This window comes from Hippopotamus amphibius, chromosome 14, assembly GCF_030028045.1.
Source record: "Hippopotamus amphibius kiboko isolate mHipAmp2 chromosome 14, mHipAmp2.hap2, whole genome shotgun sequence".
NCBI classification, from domain to species: domain Eukaryota; kingdom Metazoa; phylum Chordata; class Mammalia; order Artiodactyla; family Hippopotamidae; genus Hippopotamus; species Hippopotamus amphibius.
In genome coordinates, this window is record NC_080199.1 from 3,384,390 (window position 1) to 3,411,613 (window position 27,224).

At 43.5% G+C, this 27,224-nt stretch overlaps 1 protein-coding gene across 1 annotated transcript in view; it reads right to left on the reverse strand.

Moving 5' to 3' along the window:
* Positions 1-27,224, reverse strand: part of MYO16 (myosin XVI) — a 419,267-nt gene that overhangs the window by 95,287 nt on the left and 296,756 nt on the right. Inside the window, exon 27 of the mRNA XM_057707440.1 lies at positions 1,753-1,852. Coding sequence (XP_057563423.1) covers positions 1,753-1,852 — 100 coding nt within the window. The remainder of the gene's footprint in view (positions 1-1,752; positions 1,853-27,224) is intronic.

A 27,224-nucleotide genomic window follows, 5' to 3' on the forward strand; every position in this document is an offset into this window, starting at 1 on the left:
AAGACGGAATGCGTAAGGAAACACGATCAGCAAATGGGTACATTTCTCTTTTTTCTTTGTCTCATATTTTTGGCCTCCTTTGGGGAGATAAAAGGTGAGGGAAAATAAACGAGTGTATTGAAATGGGAACTCTTCCCCATTTTTAATTTTGGTGAACTTTTTCAAAGCCCCAATGTGTGTGTGATTGTGTCATGCTGTCCCCAGCTGCAATGTCAAGTGTCCTTGCACACGTGGAAGGAGGGACAGCTGCCCCCTCCCCCCTGCCACGTCTGACCCCACACTCTGCACAGGGGTCTCGAGGACCCACAGCTGATCAGGTGTTGTGGTCCCTACCAGTCACTCTCTTAGTGGAAGAATTCTTCCAGATTCCCTCACTTTTCCTTGACAAGTCAACTTCCTTTCTCAACATTAATAAAGGAAATTATTCTTATCTGTGTTTTTTTTTAAAAGAACAAAATGCAACCGGAAGATCTTTGTGTTCTGTATGTATGAACCGCTACTATTCAGGTACTGGCCTAAAAGTTCCTATCATGAGTCAGCTGAGATGACTTCACTACCTACAGGCTTGATGAACAGTTCTGCATGTGAGCCCCACATCTTCTGCCACTGACTCCAGCATGGCTCACTGACATCACCCTCTGTTAGCACTTCCTCCTTCCTCCTCCTTTTTTTATCCAGTCTTTTGGCACGGATGTGCATCCGTGCCTACTACAGACTGTGTGAGCGTCCTCCTTCAGACCGCTATTTAAAGTTCAACTCTGTTATTCGTTAAAAAAAGAAAAGAACAGAGGAAAAGATAATAAAGAAAGTTATTAGGTGGCACAGACAATTAAGTCGTTACTCATCGATGCTAAAATGCTAGGTTCTCAGTTCTTCCTCATAGACAGATGAGGGTGCCCGTGTCAACCCAGCATTCGACAGCTGTCTTACCCACACTGGGCCACTTTCAGACATGCTGGCAGTCCTGAACCTTCTCTTCACGTCATTCCTGCATTAAAGCACTCTTTTGGCCTCATCGACTATCATACATTTTCACTTGTAGATGCTCTATCTCCCTATCATTTTAAAAAAATGAGATTTATGTCCACTTTTCAGTAATTGTTATGTTTTGCCAAAGCTATTGGCCACCAAGCTCTTTGCCACCTGTGCACTTTCAGATGTCTTATAGCTAGAAACGTGCAGTAATTCTGGTGTCGTGGACTCTATTCTGTTTCCCGTGACTGCTCTAACATTACCGTCTCAGTTCTTTCATGTTTCAAATTCCTCTTCCGAGCCTAGTCACAGTGGCATTCTGACTTGCTTCAGGGATTAAACAAAATGCAGACTGTGCCCTTGTGTTTCTGGGGAGCGCCTCCCTGCTATGTTGTCTCCTGTTCCCTCCTCCTTCTGGAAGCTATCCCGCCCGCAGACCCCTGCGTTTTGGCTCCTCTGACTTCTGCTCCCTTTTAGACACTCCAGAAGTCGCTGGTGCCAACGCTGGGGTCTGAGATGGGGACAAACGGAGTGGGGTTTCTGAACTTCTCCCTGTGCTGTAAACAGAGGCTCCAGGCTTCCCTCATCCTGTGTTTGCTGATGAAACCAGTGAATCAGAAGGACTGATGTGTTTCCAGGGACTATGCTTAGCCTCTGTCTTTGCCAAACACGTCACAGCATTCTGTGTTTGCCGTTGAGACTCGGGGGGCTCCCCGCGGTGACTCAGCTCACCTACTGGAAACGCTAACCCGCTCTGGTAAGGACGTGTAGGTCACCCACCTGCCAGCCCGGTAACGTGCACTGCTGCAGAGCCAGGCGGCATCTCTCCTCGGCCGGCAGGGTCCTCTCGCCCGGGAGGGTCTCGGTCAAGGGCTTATACCTACAACAAAGCAGCGGGGACGGGAAAGCCATGACTGAGTTGGTCAAGCAAAGGGTTATCTTCAACAGGGTTGCCTTTGTTTCCCTGTTTCTTAAATTTTCCCCATTCTTACTTTACCCTGTGCGCCCCAAATCTCTATCCATTGTGCACTTCTTGCTGGACCGCTGGGAAACATCCCTTATCCTTTACATGGAAAATGATATTAAAAGGAATCAAATATATTTCTGAATCCTTTAATGTAGCCTTAATATTATCATGGAATGATGCAAACCATTTACCAAAAGAAAGTTTGAAGAGAAAGCATATGAATCTATTAGCTCTCACTTAAATTTTTAGAATTTAAAATACACCTTGTAAGATACTCCAGCACTCTTTATTAGGATTTGCGAGTGAGTCTAGGTGTAGTTAGAATCTATAATAAAGGGACACCAAGACACCCAAAAGTTCTATTACATGAGAGGGAGAGAATCTTCCTCCCCACAGAGGAGGTACTGAGTATTTTAGATCTTCTAGAAGGATGTTTTATTTTTGGAAATTTCCTCAGAATAATTAAATTTCACTTTCTGGCTGAAATTCATGGCTATATAGAGTTTTCCTATGGGTTTCAAAAAAATATGCCTTTCAACATTATACGACCCATTAAAAAAAACTAGGTGAAATTTTCATTTGCACTCATGGCATTTAGTCTGACATGTAAGCAAAACTGCATTAGGAGGAGGAGGAGGAGAAAGGGGAGGAAGAAGAGGAAAGAGAGAAGGAGAAGGAAGAGGTAAAAGAGAAGGAAGAAGAGGAAGAAGAGGAGGAGGAGGAGGGGAGGAGGGGAAGGAGAGAGACAGGAGAAATGAGAAAATATCTGACTGCATCTGGTGTGTTTATGATCCTGGGCCGCCCTGGGAACTCAATGCTGACAATCAAATTGCCTAAGTTTTCTGTTATTTTCTGTGAAACATCTTAGCTTTTCATTTAAAGTTCACTGCAGCAAATTTGGCATCTTCTCAGATGCGTCTTTGGTTTCCTGACGGCAACTAAGGAAGGTGGTGCGTCTCCTACACAGCTGGCTTGCCACCCTCCCTCCGGCCAAGCACCGAGAGGGCCGGACGTGTCCCTCTGGCGGCCACACGCCTCTTTATTTCTGCGAGTGCCGCAGAGACGCGAGGTGCCCAGCGCAGGGGCAGTGCAGCAGGGACTGTGAGTCTGGGGTAGAACGTAAACCCTGAGAAAATACACCAAGGCGACGTTTTTGGTAGCAGACATTCATTTCTGTTCTAAAACCCTTTTAGCGCTGTCACCGAAAACTCGCCACATTATTTGTCCTGGATTGAGACCTGTCACGCTCGTGCTAGCCACGAGTCAGACAAAATGAATACGGCAGCATCAGCAACAACCCCTCCTTCTCATACACAGATCTCCGCGCAGGTATCAACGCAGGGTACAGGCGGGAGTGAAAACGGCGAGTGACAGAGACCGACCATGAAATTGTAGGGCCAGAGGCGAGGCTCTGGAAAATCTCGCTCAGCAGTCTGATCACACTGCATGGTCTGAAATGATCTAGGGATGATGGACGTATTCGGTGATTTTTTTTTTTTTTTTTTTGGATCAGAGGCAAGAATATGATTTTCTACCAGCAGACACTGGAGTTGGTAACTGTTTGTCTTTTTTTCAACTGGTCCCGCAGAAGAGAAGAGGTATTTCCAGGGTGGAACAGAGCAGAGGAAGTGGGTTTAATGGAGTACGTGTGTAGAAGGTCAGGAACGGGGAGGAAGGCATGCAGGGGGCAGTGGAGGGACCACCTGAAGGTGGCTGGACATCTCCTGGAGATGCTGGTACATGACATCAGAGCATCAGTGGGCAAACAGGGATCGTGTGTTATAATGTTTAAGTGGTTCAACGGTGATAACTGACACAATTGTACAATGTGTCTGAATAGGAAAGAAACTGGGTCGGGGATCTAAACCCAGGTTCAGGTTCCAACTTTGCAGCAAATTTGCTGTGAGGCCCGTGGCAAGACGCTGAGCAGGTAATTCTCCCCTCTCTCAGTCCCACACGTGTATGCGTCTCAGGACGCGACCCAGATTCTGTGTTCTGTTATAAACATTCATTTAATTATTATCTGTCCTCAAAGGGCGGGGCACGGCTCATCTGTGCACATGCCGTGGTGTTTTTGCGGGACTGCCTATCCATGGAGCAAGTATGAATACATGAAGAAACCGGGCTGGGGGCGTGGAGGATGGGGAGTGACGCTTCTTGAGCACCAGCTGAGTGCAGGGGACTTTTCATAAGTCACTTCACATACTCCTCCAAGATGCAGGGGGCCTGGAGGATAATCTTCTTTTGACAGTGAGAAGTTGACAGTCACAGAAATTAAGTCACTTGCCCAACTCCACACAGATGGTGCTGAGTTGTGTCCCCCCAAAAGATATGTGACTGTGACTTGATTTGGGAATAGAGTCTTCGAAGACATAGTGCCGTTAAGATGAGGTCATTCGGGTGGGCCCTAATCCCATAGGACCGGTGTCCTCATAAGAAGAGGAAACACCACGTAAAGCCAGAGACGCTGGGAGGACGCCCCGTGACAATGTGGGCAGGGATGCGGGCGATGCAGCTGTAAGGGCTGCGGGGCCACCACCCGAAGCTCAAGAGAGGTGAGGAAGGCGAACCCGCAGAGTCTCAGCAGGTGACGCCGTGATTTTGGACTTCCAGCCTCCAGCACTGTGAGCGAGTCCGTTTCTGCTGTTCGAAGCCACCCTGGTTTGTGGTGCTTTGGGAGGACAGCCCTAGGGACCTGACACGGATGGCGAGAGGGGCTGAGATGGGACTGAGCTCGGGGCAGCCTGACTCCAGAGGCAACGTCTCCACCTGCATCGCTGCGGCCGAGGCCGGGAGGATGAAGCCCGGGCCCCGGCGGTTCCAGGGTGAAAAGGGACGAGATGGAGCGTGAACGTCGGAAACCGTGAAACACACAGTGACCGTCAGCGTGTGGGACGCGCACAGATGAGAGTTCTTGGTTCTCTGACCTCTGGGTGACTGAGCTTTTCTTTAGCAGTAAACTAAACTCATAATGAAATACGGACTCATTCAAACACTCAGGAAAGTCAGCACGTTTCCAGCATTTACCCAGGGTTACACAATGAAATGAAATCACTCAAATTATCTCTTTATTCTTTTATAACTGTCTCATTCGGGAACTTTGCTAATTATCACCCAGAATTGAATTGACATAATTCAAGTATCTGAATACAGTATTAACAAGTCAGAACAAAAATCTTAACACTTGGTGCCTTTTTTTTTCTCATTTTATATTGTTCTTTTGACACCTAAAATGGTATAATTCTGACATTTCAACCGAAAAGACAAAAAACGTCATCTTAGACAGGGTGAGGTGCTCTATTTTAGTGTAATTAAAAACACCTTGTCTTTTGGAATGTGAGTGTCATCTCTGGGCGGTGTCACGGGTCCGTCCCTGCACTGAAGCACCATCTCACGGAAACTTCAACCTCAGACCACGCGGTAACACCCAGCCTGAGCTTGGAGCCACACATGGTCCTGAGCACGGGTGTGACTGCAGAAGGGACGTCTTTGCTCTCGTTCCCCACACCTTCCTGGCCTCTGTGGTCCAAGAGGCGGGCACCTCCATCCACTGAAGACCCCGTTCCTCAGGCTGACACCTGCCCTGCGTCCCAGATAAGCCTGCCGACTTAACGTTAACTCTCCCAGCCGACCCGCTCTCCTCTCATCCGGGTTTGGGAGGAGGGGCATGATTGGCATTCTGGTGCCACACCCTGAATCGGGGTCCTGGGGCTCCTTCCCTCGGGCTCATTCCATCCATCAACCAGTATTGTCTGAGCACAAAATAGGTATCAGGTATGTAGCAGGAAACACAACAGACAAAGATCCTTGTATTCCATGATGGAGACAGGAGAGAATCGAAATGTAAATGAGGACGGATGTCAGATATGATGAGACAGATGGAGAAAAATAAAGCAGGGAAGGTTTCGGGGTGAGCAGATACCTGCTGGGGAGGAAGAGGCATGGCTCTCTCTGGGCAACAGGGATCCAACTTGAGGGCACAGGGTCTGGAAGTCCAGGGGGCAGGGTAGAGCCTACTCAGGGAATCAAGGAGGCCGGATGGCTGGAGCAGAGCACGTGGAACAGAGGTGGAGAAGGACCCACAGAGGTAACCACATGGGGTGAGGATGAGGCCCCCAAGAATGTGACTCTGAGAGTCCTGGGGAGCAAGGCTCTGAGTAGACGAGTCATGTCACTTGACATTCAAAGAATCACTGCAGCTGTGAGGCAGAGACTGGGCAGATGGGACGAGCGGGGACTGAAAGGACCCTCTGGACACTCTTCCCACAGCCCAGGATGGAAGCAATGGAAATGGTAGGAATTGGCTGAACTCTGTGGCAGATCCAATAGGATCTCCCAATGCATTGATGTGGATGTGACGGGAAGAGAGGATGACCCCAAGTTTCTCGAACTAGGAGATTGGAGGATGAAGTTGACATTGACTGAGATGGAGCAGTCTGAGAAGAGTACTTATTTCCTTGGATCAATGTTGCATAAACAGAAGGAAACAGTCAGTGAAACTCAGGAGAACCATTCAGGGGGAGTGGAGGTGAAACTCCTGCAGGAGGTGTGCACCAACGTCACCAGACCTAGTGCCTCCCTGTTTGTCAGTTCCTCAGCAGCGGTCAGTTTCTTCTCTGTCATGACCTTCTGTCTGACCAGACAGGACAGAGCTGACCACGTGGGAAACTGGTTCTATTTCCATTACGGTGCTGAATACCCACGGTTCTCTTGGGGTTGAAACCTAAAACTGTTAGATGCTCCATTCAACTCATTTCTTTTGTGAACACGTCTCGGACGACTTTCAACTCCTCCTTCTTGCCAGTCTACATCCTAAATTGACAATATATAAGTGTGGGGTTTCCCAGCAAGTTCCATCATAGTTACTGAAAAATTCTATAACATGCACAATCATCAAGTTCTCTTTCCACATCAAAGATTCATGAACACTCTCCTCAATGCGCTCACAGAACCCAGAGGATGGTGACAAGAGAATAATACTGGACGTGACCACAGCGTACAAAATCATAAGTGAAAGAACCACACCACTGGTTCTTTTCATTTTGGGGTCTCTGCATTCTAAGACAGGCAGACTGAAGTTGAAGTAGCAGAGAAGCAGCTAACAATTAAGAAATGTAACGTAGAACCGAAGGAAAGTGACAAACTAAACATTCCTCTTTTCAAAAGTGGTATAGAACTATCAAAACGTTCTATCCCTCTTCGTCCTAGAGACAAAAACAAAACCAGAAAACAAAAAAACCAGAGCTTATGCAGTCACCGCAGACATCTGGTTAAACATTGTAGTCACTCTTAGTTGACTACGAAATTGTAGAATCATTGCCTTAGAAAAATACAAGGGATATATATATTAAGCTAATGCTTTAAAAAAAAAAACTTAGATGCCATTTCTCTGAAATTGTTTCTGTTTGCTGAATATTGACCTCATTCTCCTCATTCTCAAAGAAAATTCTGTCATGAAAGTTCCTATCCTGAAACCCCTTAAAATTTAATTCTATTCATCAAGTATTCTTTGAGCACCTATCTTGAGCCAGATACTGTGCCAAGAAATGCACTGCTCACCAAGATATGCTCTAACTTCACTGCATACGCTCAAATACAAACCATGCTTTTTTTCTGGATAAAATTACATCTCAGGCAGATGTGGTTTTCTGATTTCAAGACCTGATGACATGTCTCTTATTAGGGATATATTTTAATTGCTTAGTTGAGAACAATGAAAGAATGCTTGAGGATTCCTGTTAACCTCCTTCTCCCTGAGAAAGGGCTGGATAATCCACAGAGAGAGGAAAAGGGGGCATGGGGGGAGCTCCGCATCGGAGGAATGACGGAGAGAGACAGCAGGTGAAGGCAGGTGCAAGAGGAGGAGGGAGGGGGCAGGCGGGGCCGGGACCTCGCGATGTCAGAGCAGGGGGAAGGCAGAGTGTGCGATGGGGTCCGCAGTACTAACCCCTGTGGAGAGGCTCAAGCGTGTCAGCACTGACCAGGGGCCGCTGGGTGTGTGATGGACGACTCGAGACAACGCCCAGAAGAAACCTGAATCCTGTGGCACCAAGATGTTAGCAGATGGTGGGGAAGCATCCGTAGCTTGAGCGTGAAACAGAATCGAGCACAGTCTTGGGGGGTGTTTTGCTTTTCAGAGGCAAGGAAGAATGGCTAGACTTTGTCGGCAATACTTACAGAAATCGACAGATCCTACATTCTATCCATGCTTATTTTTGCGTATTTCTGTTTTTCTCCAGGTTATCCCGCTCGTTAATTTTTAGCTCTGATGGGGTGAGGATGCAGTTTCTTCTCTAACCATTTCCTTGATATTTTCCCCCAGGGCCCTGCGTGGATTCTCTACCTGACGTGTAGTGCAAACGTAGCCGTTTGGCTACGGTTCGACAGGGATGCGTTTCACCCCGTCTACAGACTTGCCTGGACTGTCATTTTGCCCTTCATATTCCTGCTCTCACGGTAAACGCGGTGCAGGTGCGGAAGGGTGATTTTCTAGTTATTTGGGGCTAACTTCCAGCATTCAGGATGCTGAGTGGTGGGTTGAGCATAGCAGCTGCCTAGCAACGGGACTGACATACGTCATGAAAATAGAAGTATGAAGAAGAAGGAGCGCAAGTGGGCTTGAGAGGGAAAGAAAATCCATTTCAACGTGGAGGTTGTGGGGAGGACAGGAAGGAGAAATGAGACACAGAGAGAGATGATTTGCACAAGTGCTTTTCAACTTAAGAGGATCCCTTTTTTTTTTTTCCTTTTAAAGAAAAGGATGCAAAAGCAAAGAGAGAAAGTTGTCAAAAAATCCTCTAGTTCACACAAAAATCCATTGTGTTAAGTGTTGCCCGAGCCTTCTCTTCCTCCATGACTCTCACGGTTTGGAGATCCCACCTAGGGGTGTAGGTTGGTCCAGGTTTTAGCCCCTGAGCTGCTGGTCCTGTGGTGGGTGGGCTCTGCGCCTGCTCCCGCCCACTGCCTCCCCTGCTCACACCGCAGAACAAAGCCTGAGCCGCTCAGCAGACCACGTGGAGCCTTTATCACGTGCACCTGCCCGTCTTCTAGCAGCTTCCCACTGGTCCTCTGCAGTCAAGCCACTCCCCCCCCCCCACTCCCCTGCACCTGCTGTGTCCTCCTCAGCCTGATACAACGTCCAGTGGATTCACCTACCTCCCCTCTTCTGTACCCACTGCCTTTTCCTGTGTATTTACACAAAGAATGGGAAGGACACGTCAGCTGTCTCTTGCAATGGCTTTCGGGTCTCCTGGAATGTTCAGACCTGAAATTTGGCCTTGAGTTTATTTTTACATCTGTTGGGACCAACGTTAAGCTCACTTGGATCTACATACGACTCTCTTACGGGGGAAAGTCTTTCCACTGTTACCACGACAATCCCAGATCTACTGCTCCGTTCTCTTCTCTTCTCATCTCTTCCCAAATGATGGTAAACAGGCTGCTGTCATCTGTAGAAGATGGATACACCATTCCAAGGCACTGCGGCTTTTCACATTCCTGTGGGCTTCCTGGTTCAAGAGCCCCCTAGGAGCAGAGTCCTTGGGAAGAGCTGGGAGGGCAGTGGCAGAAGAGCTGCCCCACTGATGTCACCCACAACCCCACGCCCCACGCTGGTCCTCTTGGGGGCTGGGTGACTAGCTTGGAGAGGGTCATCCCTAACTTCTACATGCAATTCTCGGGAGTTCAGATGGGGCGGGGGGGGAAGCAAGGTGGGGAGGGAGAGACGGAGGGAGGGAGGAACACCAAGGACGAGTCATCCAGCGTCTACAAATGGTCGGTCACTCCCTATCATCACTGAATTCTCACAGCAACCCCAGAGCGACATTTACAGAAATTATATGATAACTTCAGAAAGTTAGTTCACGGCAAAGCTAGGATCTTAATCCAGGCTGTGGAATTCTCGGTCTAATATGGCTTCTAGTAAATTTGTATGAGAGATGGGACAAAAACAGACTCTTGCTCCTTTCGTTTTCAAGCTTGAAAGGAGGAAGGTAACTGTCACACAGATTAATGTGTAAACGCAGAATATTCATACAACAGGAAATTGAAAGAGCAAGACTCCATGCTCTCGCCTTAAATTCCAAGGCTTCTACCTCCGGCTTATGTTACCCTCCTCTCTCTCCTTCTTTCTCTCTCATTGGGCTGGGGTGTTGCTTCTGTTACTATTATTTTAATAACTTTATTATGTTACTTTAATGTCATCACAGCCACATTTACTAGGCATTTATCTGTTATGACTCTAAAACACAGCATCTAAAATTCAAGTTCAACGCCTGGCTTTTATGTCACTGCTGGTGGAGATCAGACCCAAGAGAAAGGAGATGCTTTGGAGGAGAGAGGGGGATTCTGGACACTACCTATCAGACCAGCTGGGCGGCCTTGGTGAAGCCCTTTTACCCTTCACCCGAAAATCCCCGGGATGATTTTGTGTGAGTGCTAATGAAGGTGTGCTGTTTCCCTTGGCGACGACTGCTACTGTGCCAACTGGCTGCAGCCTGTGAGCGGCGGCGAAGGCAGTGGGTACCAAGGCCCGCAACCGAAAAGAGTGCGAGTCCGCCTACACCCCGGCCACTCCCTCGGAAGCACCGCACTCCTGAGCCCGTGGCTAAGCAGACTGCCCGGAGACGTGCCCTCCATCGTGTGGTATTCATTCAGGCACTTCATGTAATTAAGCCAGAGGCTCTCATCCCAGACAACGTGCGAGTTGAGGAATAAAAAAGAATGCGAAATTCTGCCTGGGCTGCTGGGATTAGCCAGTACCACTCTGCAGATAAAAAACGAATTCAGAGCATCTGCCTAGAATTTACATGACAATGCTCTCATGTTCTCTTACTTCAAATGGTGCCACCGCTTCATTTCAATTCTGCCCTGGGACAACATTCTAGTTATTCAGTAAATGGATGAAAGCGAAACACTCAAAGGTGTCCTGGTGTGAAATCTACACGGAGCTCCATTTCCCGAGCAGCCTTTGCAGCAGGTAACCTTTCTTTGGCCGGGGTGCTTGCTTCTAATACGGCCTGAGGATATTTTTACACACAGAAACCCCACCCGTGTACGCGTAGCACTGCAGGGCCGTCTACTGTGGGGACATGAAAGCTGGGCCCTCTCGGGGGACTGGATCTGTGATGGAGCTGAAATGACGGCCGCAGGTGAAGGACCCGAACGAAGCTGCTGTTTTCCGGTCCCGTCACACACAACCAGGAGGATGCTGAGCGCGATGGGTGAGGACGAGGTAGCTGACCTGCTCCATCCTCCCCGCTTTGCAGAACCTACTGGCTGAGCCACAGCCTGTATTTTTCAGGTACAAGAACAGCTTGTTTCCTTAAACTGAAAAGGACAGCTGTTCATTTGTTGTTTACGCCTAAATGAGAGCCCTCTCTAAGCTTTGTGGTTTAAGTAAAATTATCCCGTTCCTAAAGCAATTTGCTCCCTCACTAAATAGCCACCAGGGTCAGTCTGACCTCCTATCGTTGAGTAGGAACAGGAAACCAAGGCAGGTTGATATATTTCTTGGAGATATTTGTTGTTCTAGCGTTTTCTCTCCCTTCTAAACACAGAAGGCACTTCTTCTCCTTGTAAGTGGCTAAAAAATGTTATGAAGGTGGGTGGCTAATGGCAGTTATTTTATGATTTCAGTACATTTATGCCGACTTCAGACGCTGAGTTGAGTTACTTACAACCACAGGAACCTGCTGTTCTGAATATCATTGTTATTATAATTGGTTAGCAGATTATGAAGAAGAATGAAGTTATTATGATCTGAAGGAACAGACTGGCACTGAAACGAGATCTCACGATTTCCACAGTGATGAACGTTTCTTTCGAATGTCTACTTTTGAAAGCGTGTGACAAGGGCTGAATGAAGACTTTGGGGTTCAGTATCTGAACCCAATCACATTTGTTAACTTTGGAAAGTATTCATTATTTTTAAAAATGCTTTTTTGAGGTGTGCACATATTTAATGCATTCAACTGGATGAGTCTGGAAATAACTGTACCTCTGTGAAACCATCAGTGCTATCAATAATGCCATAAACATAACTATCACCTCCAAAAATTTCCTTCTGCCTTTATTTTTATTTATATACTTATTTATTTGTGATAAGAACACTTACATAAGGTTTACCCTCTTACCAAGTTTTTAAGTCACAATACAGTACTGATAACTGTATACACAATGGTGTGCAGCGGACCTCCAGGACTTACTCATCTTGCAGAACCAGAACTCTCTACTTTTTTGACCATCACCTCCCTGTTTCCCTGCCCCCATCCTGTGGCATCCACCCTTCCACTCCCTGTTTCTATGGCTTTGACTAGTTTAGAGCCACATATGCGTGAGCTCACACGGTACTTGTCTGTCTTGTCTGGCTTATTTCATGTCCTCCAGGTTCACCCATGTGGTCACAAATGGCAGAATTTCCTTCATTTTTAAGGCTGAATAATATTCCAGTGTATGTAAATACCATGGAAAGTACTAATTTTAAAACACAGGCATCCAATACTTACATTTTTCCAAAGAGGAAACACAGATGGACAACAGGTGCCTGAAGAGACGCTCACTATCACTAATCACCGGGGAAAGGCAAATCAAAACCACCGTGAGGTGCCCCTCACACCTGTCGGAATGGCGACCATCAAAAAGTCTACAAATAACAAACGTGGGTGAGGATGTGGAGAAAAGGCAACCCTCATACACTGCTGGGGGGAATGTAAATTGGTGCAGTCAATATGGAAGACAGCGTGGAAGTTTCTCAGAAAACTGAAAATAGAATTACCATATGACCCAGTAATTCCACTCCTGGGTATATATCCAAAAAACACAAAACCACTCATTTGAAAAGATACATGCACCCCTATGCTCACAGCAGCACTATTTACAACTGCAAAGACATGCAAACACCCAGAGCATCCATGGACAGATGCGTGGAGAAAGAAGAGGAGGCCCATTTATACAAGGGAACACGACTCAGCCGTAAAAAAGAATGAAATTTTGCCACTTGCAGTAACATGGATGGACTTGGAGGGCATTATGCTGAGTGAAATAAGTCATATGAAGAAAGGCAAATACTGTGTGACATCACTTACGTGTAATCTGAAAAATACAACCAACTAGTGAATACAACATAAGAGAAGCAAATTCACAGATATGGAGAACAAACTCTTACCAGTTGGGGGAGGGGCAATGTAGGGGTGAGAGAGGGGGAGGTACAAATTACTGGATGTAAGATAGGCTCAAGGATGTATTATACAGCACCAGGAATAGAGCCAATATTTTGTAATAAATGGAAATGGAAAGTGACCTTTAAAAATTATATGAAAAGAAAAAAGAAAAAAAACTAAAAGGAAAGACAAAATTGACATGCGTATTGTGGTGAGTCATGGAAAATTAGCAGTAGTAAATTCTAATGTCAGTTAACTGAGTTGTCATCTTGAGCCAAGAAATGCAAGAATGTACATTTTTAAGAACATTGGATCAAAATTTAACATCTAATTTCTTTTCTCTTCAATGAGACACTTTAAATACAGACACGTTACTCTTGAACGACTGTAACAGAGATGCTTCGATAACAGTGAAGAGTAACTAACATTTTTGAATTAGAACCCAGCACACCCATATTTTGAGGGAAAATAAGATGTGCACATAATTGTCACATTAAATCTTGATTACTTATGATTACTTCTTGAAAACATTGGCTGGATAAGTCCAGATGATACAAGGTGCGTGCTCTTTGAGATATCTTGGAAATTTAAGCATATCACTCACCAGTAGACACTGATATCTCTAATGAAAGTTTTAATTCAAAGAAAGGCATGATTAAAGTTAGCACTAACTAGAACCTTACAGGAATTGATCGTATGCTAAGTGCTCCGTCTCTTCGCGTCCGCTCACATACCGTACACCTTTGGCATCGCACACACTTCACAGTTCTGGTTCTAGTCATCTCCAGCTCTATCACTTCTTGTGACAATTATCATTAAGGTTAACACGCGTTCAACACTTTGCTTGGTACTGGGAGAAATGGCGAACCAGATATGGTCTTGCCTTTGGATGTCCTCTTAAAAGAACGCTGGGCACTGTCCAGTGGACCCTTGGGGATTAGCTAATCCTATAGAGGCGTAATCTTTGAAGACTTTCAACTAAACCATTTTGCAGCTCTGCTGTGATACAACTTAAACTATAGAAACTGATGACCTGAAGATAGTTTTGTCCAAAGAGCACAAATGCTGTTTGTCGTGGCAGCACGAATAAATTTTGCCCACAGAGAATATAGTCTCTGTAAATAAATTCTTCATTTGTAAATCAAATCTGGTTTTAATACCTTATTAGTTTCCTTTTTACATAAGGAACTGAATAAACTCTTGGGTGTGTGTTCATAATACATTTATATGACAGTCATGATTTCACCCTTTTGAAAATTATACTTTACCACAACGTGATGTGTTAATGGAGAATTAGCAAGGGGTGGGTTAGCATTCGTGCAGTGATCAAATCCAGTTCTCCTCCTCATCCGAATACACTCCCCAGCCCCTGCAATCCAGTTTCCATTTTTGTGCCCATCATTTTATCGAAACATCATACGTCAAGATAGCTAACAAATTCTACACAGTCAAATCCAATGGCTGCATTTCAGGGCTTTTTCCTGCTGCGACACTTCTCTGTTTTCATGTCGCCTGACCTTTCTGTGGCATATGAAACCTCTGACTGCTTCCTCCTTGAGACATTCTCCCCATTCTATGCGGCTGCCTCTCAGCTGGCCCACAGCTTGTCACCCTCCTTACACACTTCATTTTCTCCATCCTTCTCATCAGTGCATGTGTTTTTCAGCACTTGCTTCTTGCCTCTCCTGGAATGTTCTCCTGAGTCGTCTCAAAACACTCAAGGCTATAACGATCACTCATAAACTAACGTTTTTAACTTTTGTGTAGTAAGACACAATAATCACTTTCCTGAACGTCACACCCATGCGCTGACTTGCCTCCTGGACAGCCAGCATGGGTCTCCCAAGCACACCTCACGTTCCACGCCCCCTCCTAATGCTCTTGTTTGGGATCTACCATCCAGCCACCTCCCTACCTGGAAACCTGGAAGTTTCTAAAGACAGGTCCATCACAGGTATGGATCATTTCACATCCTAAACACCTCTAAAGTTTATGTCCTCTTCCTCTCCATTAAGTTCTCTCCATAAAGCCTCAACCACTTCTGTCTCAATTACTGGAATGAATAGTCTCCTAGATGCACCTGCTTTGCCCGGTCTTGTCAACTCCTCACACTGTTTTTCTCAGCATTTTTCGGGGACAAACAATTATCTCACCCCAAAACAATGATCTGGTCCAGTGTCAGGTGAAAACAGTGTGCTGGAGAGGTCTAGCTCAAGGCCCAGCTAACTTTTTCTGTAAAGAGCCAGACAGGAAATACTGTAGACTCAATCCTGCCTTTTTGTAACATGAAAGAAGCCATGGGTAGTGCGTAAACAAACAGGGTGCTATGTGCCAAGAACACCTCACCTGATAAACAGGCTGCCAGCTGGATGTGGCCCATGGGCCATCGTTTGCCGACCCCTCATCTAGCTTGAAGGGGAATAAAACCACATTATGATTCAAGTTTTAAACATTTAATGTCTATTAGCTACAGGATAAAGTCCAAGTTTTGTACCTAAAATACACAGGTCTTGCCTTGCCGTCTGCTATTGTCTTCTCTGATGTACTTATGCCGCTGCCACGAGAACATCCTGCCTGGACACCTTCTGATGCTCTCACCTCCTTCCTTTCACATCAGATCCTCAGGTCTCGGGCTAAGTCTGGGATCTCCTCCATCACCTCCTGCAACGAGCTTATTTCTCATCACTGCTCAAGAGTGCCCTCGGAATTCCTTCTGGTGGGATGATGGGCTTTACTTCCAGGTCCTGACAACACCCTGGTACCATCGCATGTCTCTCTTCCCCCAACTTACCTGGGAGATACATCAGACATGGGCAAGACTTACTCATCTTTGTATCCTAAACACTTAGCTTGGCCTCAGGTCGTTTGTAGGAACTCAGTATTAACTCTGCTGAAAAACTTTTACAGAGATGTCGAACATTCAAGCTTGTAGGTCTTTAGAGAATTCTTGGGTAAGATTTAGGGCAAGAAATAAAAAAGTAGAGGGAAATGAAGTACAGGCATCATGTAACACTGCACTGTGTTAGGTTTCATGTGCGATTGCTACTTTTCTTAATTTTAAATGCTTCAATGAATGATATACCTACAGCTTCATGCGAAGACTTTATTTTTTTAACTGAATGAATAAAGTGAAAACCCTGAGGAAAGAATGTACGAGATATATATGTAGCTTATACCTTTCAAGGACAGTCTTACTTAGGTTTTTTTGTTTGTTTCTTAGAAACAAAGCAGTTATTGCTAGTATTATATACGTTATATTATCTATTATACTATATATGCTACATATGTGTGTTCATATATTCCCTGACCACTGAAATGGAATGGCAATAGTACACAGTGAAGGCCAGAGGTATTTGCTTAAATCTCAATTTTTTGAGCCTTATTCTTGACCTGATAAATGTCTGATAAATGGATATAGCAATATTTGCAGGTAGTTGTTGTAAAGATTTCTGAGATAACGTATGAGAAATGTAAGTGAAAGGTACTTATAAAAAGCATCTCTCTCTATCCTGTTACCTATTAATTTTTGAAATACCTTAAGGATCTTTTATGTCTCAGGGTTTCCCTGGGTTAAAGCACCGGTAGATCATCAATTAGAGAATGGGAAATTTCCTGCTAACTCTTAAAATTCTCCTGTGGGCAAAGCAGGTGGAACTTTTTTCTTGAGTCAAAGCATTTTTTTTTTTTTTTTTGGCATGGGGTGGGGGGCAGAATGTTCATAAGTCTATTCAGGGCCCTGCATATAAATATGCATTTCTGGCCATTTTGGTCATAGAAGCTTCCAACCCATGAATTCCCTAAGAATAAGAAAAAAGTCATCAGCTTCCTGGACAGTTTCTAACGTGCTTAATTTTAGCTTAATTAAAATCCCATGCACATTCAAACAAATATAGTATTCGCCTCCACTTCCTATCCAAACTCTTGTCTAGCATCATCATTTTATAAAATACCAGCTGCTCTATGTTAATTTTTATACAGAGATACAAGTCTGTTTAGGAAAAGCTGGTATACATAATTCGAAGATCAAAGGAGAAGAGTGTACCATGAACCAAACTATCAAAAATTACCTTTAAAAAACACGAGCCTTCAAACAATAGCATTCATTTTGGGAAATTCTCTGTTGTAAGAATAGATTACAGGTGCTCGCAAGCTAGTCCAGGAACAATTTAATAGATAAAAGACACATCTATTAGGAATCCAATATAAAAAATTAAATTTGCAGATTTCTGCTTTCAGTCAAGATGGAGGAACAGGGGCTAGTTTTACTCTGCATCCTTGAACAATTTAAAACTGGACAACATATGTGAGGCAATGGACACCAGGGACTGGACACCACACAATGAAGGTCAGTGGTCCTTGAGAGACAACTAGGCCCCAAGAGTCCCACAGCTTACTTCATGGGGGGAGGTCCAGGCTGTGGTCCAAAGAGGAACCCCAGGTGAAGCCTGAGGCTCTCCCTGTTGGAGGAGATGGCACTGGGACCCGAGGGATGCCAAGGCAGCTTGAGTTCACAGAGCCAGCAATCCGAGAAGAGACAGCTGCACAGAGAGAAGATTCCAGAGATCCTCAGAGCCCCCTCAAGTCTCGAGCAGAATACTGATCACCACATCCATGTGAATAAACCGCCAACGTCCCAGGAAAGAACCACCCAAATGGAGGAGAGGGAACCATTCCCATGGCAAAGATAGGAAGGAAGTAGAGCTATTCCCATCAGCCAGAGTAATAATTCCACAATTCATGTGGCACTGGGAAGAGAATTCAATTGTTTTGCATCAGTAGTATAAAATAATTAGGCTCAGACTACATACTGGTTTGGTTCTAACTAACAAAGTATGCCAGGAAAAACTGAAAACAACAAACTTTTTTCCAAGTGACTTAATTGTTTCTTAGACAAAATTCAAGACTATTTATAGCAATACAAAATACATACCACTTGAAAATGTAAAATTCATAATATATGGTATCTAATCAAAAATTACCAGGATGCAAAGAAGGGGGAAAATATGATTTATTATAAAGAGAATAATTAATCACTCAACACTGACCTAGAACTGGCATATAATGGAATTAGTAGACTAATATACACTAAAATAAAGATTAAATTTATTAAAAGCATGAAGGACTTTTAAAAGATCCAAGTGGAAGTTCTGAAGATGAAAACTACAGTAACTGAAGCAAAAGATACATTGCATTGGATTAAGTGTAGGTTAGACACTGCAGAAGAAAAGAGTAATGAACCTGAAGACACAGCGACAGAAACTATCCGAAAGGAAACACAGAGAAAAAGACTGAACAAAGGTGAACATCAGTGATCTGTGGGACCACTTGAAGTACCTAATATACATGTAATTGTAGATTCTAAATGAGAGGCAACAGCAGGTGAGAAAGAAAAAATTCTCCATGAAAATAGGGACAAAAATTTTCCAAATCTGATGAAAGTTGCACACTCATAGATCCAAGGAACTCATAGATCCAAGGAACTTGATGAACCCCAAGCACAGGAAATATGAAGAAAACGTCTCCAAGACACATCATACTCAATTACTCAATTACCATGTAAAAATATCTTTAAAAAATGAAGGTTCAAATGTACAACACCAAGAGTGAACCATCATGTAAACCACGGACTTTGGGTGACCATGATGTGTCAATGCAGGTGTATCTATTGTGACAAATGTACCACTCTGCTGGGGGATGCTGTTGATGGGGGAGGCTGTGCACGAGGAGTGGGGGGGGAGGGGAGGGGGCATACGGGAAATCTCTTTACCTTCCAACCAATTTTGCTGTGAACCTAGAAGTGCTCTACATATAGTCTATGAAAAATAAATAAATGGAACAGAAAAAAAGAAAGTGAAATACGTATATAACCCCCCCCACCCACATAGCTTGGAGGTGAGCCTTGGGTTCATAAAAAGCTTTACTGTATCACTTTCCAGGGCTCCCCTCCTTCCCAGTCTCCCTAGCACTTTCTTGCTCCCCAAGTCTCCCCTTTCCTATCCTCCAGCCTGAAGACTGGGACTTTATTACCCGCTCCGTGGTGCATCTCTGTGGCTGTGCCTGCATCTGGGGCTGAGCTGTAGGTTGACAGGAAAGAGAGACGATCAACAGGAGTTCATCCCACCCTCCTGGGACCTCTTCTGACTAGGGAAGAAAGCTCCCCTCCCTTTGAGAATTAGCTGTCTGTGGGCCCTCTGCCACAGGACAGCTTAGGATGAGGCATGAGAGAATGGGGGAGATGAAAAGCAGTGTACCTCCACATGCTGGAGCTTTACTAGTTTCATGTCCTGCCCCTTGAGCCTGGAGTAGAGGGCTTCTCCTGGAGCCGTTTCTGTTCGCGCCAATGCCCACTGCTGGGTTTAGAGCTGCCTGGATTTCAGGCCAGTGGCTACTGGAAAAATGTGTTAAACTCACCATCCGCTCAATGATGATATTTCAACATGTAGAGGGAAATTTATATTAAATTCTTATGTTAAAAAAGAAGAAAGGTTTCATATCGCTAAAGTTCTACCATAAGACTGGAAAGAAAAAACCTAAATAAACCCAGGGCAAGCAAAAGGAAAAAAATAATAAATATGAGATGACATCAATGAAAGTATTTGAACAAAAATAATAGAGATAATCAAAATCAAAAGGTAGTTCTTTGAATAAATAAAATTGATAAAACTCTAGTGAGACTGGTAAAGAAGGAACAAAAAGAAAGAAGACACAATTATTAGAAAAGACCCTGTAGATATGAAAAGTACAGTAAGGGAATGTTACAAACAACTCTTTATAGATAAATTTGTCAATTTAAATGGAGCAATTCCTTAAAAACGGTGAATTACTGAAATCCAAACAAGATGAACTAGGCAACATGAATATACCAAGAACTATTAAATAAATTGATTTCATATTTAAAATGCTCCCAAATAAGAAATCTCTATACCTAAATAGTATATCTGGTAAGTCCTACCAAATATTTAAAGAATAATTAACACTAATTTTATGCGATCTTTTTCACAATGTAGATGACAGGATACAATCTTGGAGAAAATGTTTGCTAATTAGATGTTTAATCCATACGTGTTTTCAGAATCTATAAAGAACTCTAAAAATCAATCAGCCCAGTGAAAAATTAGGCAAGATATTTGAAGAGAAAAGTCACCAGAGAAGATGTATGGATAGCAAACACGCCCATGGGAAGGCAGTGGGCATCATTAGTTATTAGGGAAATGCAAAGTAAACTCACAATGTGATACTAGCTTATATCCATGAGGACATCAAGAACGACATGACTGATGGAACTGATAAAACTCTATCTAGCAAGACTGGTAAAGAAGAGAAAAAAGGACAGAAGATACAATTACCAAGTGTGAGTAACTGGAACTCTCATACCCTGCTGGTGGGAATGCAAAATGCTACGACCATTTTGGAAAAGAGTTTGGCAGTATTTTAAAAAGTTAAACATATGCTAACCATATGCCTCAGCCCTTCCACTCCTATATTTTTGCCCCCAACTCCACCCCCAAAATGAAAACATATCCATGCAAAGGCTGGGACGCAGGTGTTCACGGCAGCTCTACTTGTAAAAACCAAATACTGGAAACAACCTAAATACCTATCAACAGGTGAGTGGACATTCAAAAGGAATACTACCCAGTAAACCACTGATAACACACAAGTACACGGCTGAATGTCAACGTTCCTGTGCTGAGCAGAAGCAGCCGGATTTAAAAAAGAGTACACAATTTATGATTCCATTTGTAAAATATTTTAGAAAATGAAGTTAATTTATAGTAAACAAAAGCATCATTGCTTGTTTGGAGATGAGGAAGCAAGGATGGGTAAGAAGGTGAAGCTACAAAATGGGCAGGAGGAATCTTTTGGGGCCAGTGGGCATGTTCACCATCTTGACTCGTGAAATGGTTTCTGAGATGCAGGTTTACGTCAAAACTTGTCATTTTTTTTAAAACGGAAAAACAGGTGCAGTTTATGGCATGTCAATCATAGTTTATTAAAACTGTTAAAATTTTCTAGAAATAAATAAATTCACGTTCCTAAAAAGAATTCAGAGAAACAACAAAAAATCTGTTCCGGATGCCTACAATAGAAACCAAAGTTCTCGCTGCTTCTGATGTTTAGTTTGTATGTTAAGTAAACACCAGAGAAGTATCTCCTCTTGATGGAAAAAAAAGCACAGAAAATGGATTCAACATTTGTTGTTTATCTGAAATGTGAATTTAACTGGGTATCCTGTCTCCTCTCTGGCAAACTTACCTACTGCCCAGGCCCTGACACAGCCACCCATAATTTTTTTTAAACCCTAATGAGTCTACCGAGGTGCCATAGTTGAGAAACACTGATTTAAAGAATTTGATCTGACGAATGCTTGGGGTGTATGCGTGTGTGTATGTGTGTGTTTAATAACACGGAATTTATACACATTAGTGGAGGCATAAAGAGGAAGAACACTCCCTGCAAAATTCCCTGTGATGGTTTGAGTGCTTCATTCATTACTTCAATAGCAATGACATAATTATCAGCCACCAGCCTTGTATCAGGCCCTGTGTTAGGTGCTGGGGACACCATCTAGGATAGGAGACGGGTATATATCACTAAAGTTCCATCTCGATAAGGCAGTAAGGTGATATTATGGTAGAGTGGGAAGACCAAACTCCTTTATTCCAAATCTTTTGTATTCCAATACTGAAGAGTTGGGATGGGAGAAGATGCCTTTGACACTGGATTTCTTGGGTACGGTACCACATGGCATGAGGAAATGAACCACTCTCAGTGGGCATGCACCATGAGCGTCTTCACTAAGAGGGTCCAACCTGTATTGTGAAACAAGATACACAACTAGGACACAGAACTCAGTCAATTGCCATGAATACGGGTGCTGGGCCAGGCATTGGGGGAAATGCAGGTCCTGTTATCGGAATGCGTACGCTTTATTTGGAGTAAGGATCAAAACGCTACAAAGAATTAGAAATCAACATATAAAAATACCTAATCAAACAATGCTGTACTGTGCAATTCAAGTGTGGGAAGATGATTATGGTGTCCATGTTGGTCTTGACAATGGTGTATGTTGGGTATTGAAAATAAATTCTCTTGCATCTATACCTGCTCCAGATACACCTTTCACTGGGACAAGCGCAGTAGAATTTTAAATAGCCATGGAACTCCTTTTAATGAGTCTCTTCCTGATAAATCTGTAAAAGTCAATCTAGAAATGATGTGTAGGTTATCTCTAATGGGAAATGTATAGATATAACTTTCTTGTTTTACTATCTTGTTCAATAATCATTGCTTTATTAAATCTAATGCATACATCATTACTCCTTTGCTTTGTAAAGATCTAAAAGAAGTTTCTTCAAAGAAAGGAGAGAGTGTCCTTTTGCTGAATGCCACATGTGGTATTCTAGTCCTTGAGTGGGACTCTGATCTTTCGTGTCATGGTGATCAGAGCTGGAACAAAGTCACGTGGCCCCATCTCTAACCATCCGTCAGTTGCTGAGAAGGTTGTTCATTACTATTAAAGTTCTTTCTTCTTGAGTCTCTCAACGTGCATTGTTAATTTTCAGGTCACTTCACATGAGTCATTTTCTTGCAAACTTCATTGTTTTGAATACATTATAAGCTCCTTCCTAATATAAGTTATCCCATTTTTGACAGCTATGAAGAAAATAGCTGAGAACTATGTACAGAAATACATTGGGATTTTTTTGGTCATAAGTGGATAGAGATCTGTAAGAATATTAGTTTAAAGTTATTCCAAAACTGATTTCTGCTAAATCTAGAAGTCTTTACTTCACATAATTTATATATTTACTCATTAACTTGCCACAAAAGTAAATTTTCAAGTTTAAGTAATAGGGTCTTACAATGATGTAGTTGTAGTAAATGCTTCAAGTGAGTATGTTGTGGAAATAGGATTAAGTGGGTCAGCCCTACCTGAAAATTACTTTGTCAGTAATAGCTTCTCCCTTAAACAGAGATCATCAATCCAGTGTCTACTGTGATAGTTTTATTCCTAAAAATATTTTTACTGCATAAATTGATCCTCCACTTTGCAACAAAACAGAGAGCACTTTCGGCTAACAAAGCATTTCAAAGAACAAAGAAAGAATCATCAAATGAAAGCCTTAGAGGGCCAGGACAGGGAGGGAGGGAGGGAGTCGCGGGAGGGAGGGGATATGGGGATATATGTATAAATACAGCTGATTCACTTTGGTGTCCCTCAAAAGCTGGTACAAGAGTGTAAAGCAATTATATTCCAATAAAGAGCTTAAAAAAATCAATATAGAGCACAAATCCATGCATTATTGTATAGTTATAAGTTTAAATGGCTACCCTAAAATGGAAATGTTTAGGAACTTCCTTGGTGGTCCAATGGTTAAGACACTGTGCTTCCACTGCAGGGGGCATGGGTTCGATTCCTGGTCAGGGAACTAAGATCCCACGTGCCATATGGCATGGCCAAAATAAATAAATAAAAAGGAAATGTTTAGGCATATTGAAACCATTCATTTTAAGGTGGTTTGAAAATGACAATTGGTTTGACCTAGGGACACATCCTAGGGTATCAACGAATGCCACATCTTGGACACGCCGTTTAGAGCTCAACCATAAATCTATAGAGAAAACTAAAATGTTATTCATGTCTTAGTTCATGGAACAAATGCTGCTGGCCACCTATCAAGTGCATATAGTAGAAGGTTTTCCGTAGCAGGGCTTATAGTCTGCTGGGAATGACAGATATTAAAGGTTCCTGGTAATGAAATGCAATGAAACTCACAAGAAGGTGAGTGCAGCGTAAAGACAGTTTCAGTGACCAATGTCCTGGTTTGCTAGGGACTGTCCCAGGTTATACCTGTATTTCCGTCAAAATTATTAACAGTGGCCCCATTTCACTCTTAAACATGCCCTGGTTTGGTCAATATACTATATGACCACCTTTGTCACTGGCAACACAAAATATTAGATTCTAGAATAATTCCTCCTGTTATATACTGCTCCAAGACTAGGGGAATAGTTCTTAATTTAGTGTGTATGACATTAGTGCACAAACAACCTTATGGTTAGTATTTACTCACTGGACTCTGAGTGGGAAATTGATGAGTAGTTTGGCACTAATAAACACAACAAATGAAGTCTGGATTAGTCACATCATTAAGATGACTACTGCGCACTTAGTGTTTCTCCCCCCCCACAAAAAACTCATATTTTGAAGCACTCCTACCCAATGTAACTGTATTCGTCTACAGGGCCTTTGGGAGGTAATTAAGGTTAAATGAGTTCCTAAGGATGGGGCCCTGATCCAACAGGACCAGTGTCCTTCGAAGTAGAGAGGGGGGTTTCTCTGTCTTTCTCTGTCTCTATCTGTCTCCATGGCACCTTGATCTCGGATTTCCAGTCTCCAGAACTGTAAGAAAACAAATGCCAATTGTTTAAGCCGCCCAGACTATGGTATTTTGTTACAGCAGTCCAAACAGACTAATCCAATGACTAACTGCTTGGAATATTACCCTGAAGGGTCCCCTGCTCCACCAAGACATATGGAACCTTTTTAGCTAAGTCTGAGCCAAGTTAGAAAAATGGAAAGAATGCTTCAGAAATAGTCATTTAACTTATGCATATGGAATTCTGGACATTAAATTCAGAAAGTCAAGGTAATCAGATCTGGGATTTCAATTCCTTTGGAACTGAGTATCTCTGGACTTTAATTTACAAGATGTATTAATCTTTGAACTTTCCTTTCTCACTGGGAATTTAATAACGGAAGAAGATTTATAGTCAAATTTGGGAATATGGAGGCTCCTGGGGTTTTATTGTTTGAGTTGCTCTTTGTTTTAATATTTTCATTTATTCTGGTTGCAGAATCCCTGATGGGCTCTGTTGGACAATGTGTCAGGACGGGTTTGGGATGGGAAATAACATGCACTTACAGTCTTGAATACAGAGTGGCCTTGACATCAATTAAAGGAATGCACTGTTGGCCCACTGCAGAGTCTCTGGGTACAAAATCCATAACTGCTGGTCCCAGAAAGAGACATAAAGAAGCAGTGAGTGCTCATGAAGATGGAGGAGGACCATGCTGACTCAGATGTCCTCCCTGAAGCTGAGCAACCCCACTGTTATTGGTGGGCTTCCTGGGTGCGTCCTCTGGTCCAGAACACAAGACAATGCTGAGGGTTAGCCGAGGACGCTTCCTCTTCTCCTCTGATGTTTTCTTAGAGACAGAGGCACGGTGACACTCTGAGCCACTCTAATCCTTCACAATTCACGAGGGAAGGCTAGTGACGGACTAATCTATTTGGTAATTTTGGTGAGAAAAAAACAGGATTCTCAGCTGCTTGAGAACAAACTGCTTGCAAAGGAACAGTTGTTTTCCTTCTCTTCTCCAAGCTCCAAGCCATACCTGAACAGTATCCCTCATCGGGAGGTCTATCTGAGCCCAAGCTGCCTGTGATTGGCAGGGGGTGTGTGTGTGTGTAATTCTGCCTAATTCTGGGGTTCTATTAGCAGACAGTTTGCCTTTTACACCAAGCAATGTCCTTCATCCTCGACCTTATGTGCAAGAAAGATGACATTTTGATGATTTCTGTCTTCTCACTTTGGTCAAGAACTGGATAAGTAAAATGATACGAATCAGGTCCCCTCAAAGGCCCTAAGGATGACTTGAGCTTCTTTGTGGACCCCTGAGTCACCAGGGTCACACCACGAGTGAAAACTATCATACACTGATGGTACCCTCACATAACACCGTTGTCCGATAAACAGAATTAAAGAATTTAAAATGGTGAAACAAGCAACTTATAGGTCATTATTTAAAACTGATTTGGCCCTGCAGGCAACGTTATCCTATGATTATGTTTCCCCTGACATAACTTATAATTAAAAACAGTAAACTCTGTTAGCGGAGGGAAGTGCGGGAGCCCAGATAAATCACATGGTCAATAATAAGATTCGTAATTCTGGGACTGAATTTTTCGATGTACTCCCAAAATTGTATTAAAAATAAAGCACAACTGTCAAAGTACTGAATTTATCCTGAAAATAGCTTCTTGTCTATTTCTCTGGAATAACAACATCACCTTGATTTCATCTGTTTCATACTGAATGCTTACCTAAGTGGAATTACAGATTTGTTTTAAATCATTTAGACTGGTCAGTTTGGGGTATTGTTTCCAAGGTTGTTAGAAAGTTACTAAAGCCTTTTTTATATGATTTTAAATGAAAACGTGCAGCTCTCCATTTCCAGCGGTCACTTGTCTTACTCTTCTTGAGCTAACCTTTCAGAGGGCATGACAGATCCATCCACACTCCACCACCAGCTGCAGTGTCACCAGGGCACATGCTTGCAAGATCGCTGGCGAGTACAGGAGTGACCTCTGTCCAGGAAACTCAGCAAAATTAACTGGATTGTTTTTCAGGAAACAGAGCAAAGGTACTCCAGAGTAAAGGGCTGGTGATGAACTTTGCCCCATCCATACCCCAGGGAATTCTTTGCCCCATCGCTGTTCAGGCACCCTGTGCTCTGGCCTGTGGGTGCTAAAGGCAGTCAAGTGTAAAGAGATTGCACATCGTCGTGGAAAAAGTAGAAAGAGCAACTCCTTTGAGACATCGCCAGTATCAGCGCAAATCTTGATTGCAGCGTGGTTAAAAACACTCTCAAGGTGAGGTGTGAGGCTTTGGACCAGTACCTCACTCCTTGCTTGGGACCTCAGTTTTCTCAACTATAAAGCGGGCACATATGGGTATTATCATATTATACAACTCATGGGGATGCTGCGAGGATTCAGTGAGGCGATGCTTGTGAAGAGCGAGCCTGTGCTGAGTCAGTCCTGCTAAGTATCACCTTAGGCAAGCTTAAATCAAAGGTTCAGCAATTATCAATTACATCATAAGTAATATCTGTATAATGGGAGCAGTTACCTAAAAAGGTCATTATGAGGAACAGAAGAATGAGTACAAAGTGCAGATCTGGAGCTACACCCAGAGCAGGATGCAATGAGACCCAGCGGTGATGCCCCAGGTGCTGCTGATGGGGACTTCCCAAGGCACAGTAGCATTTTGATGCAGTGAAATAAGAGCGAATGAACAGTAATGAAGACGTGAACGGTGAAGGAATGCGTGAAGGA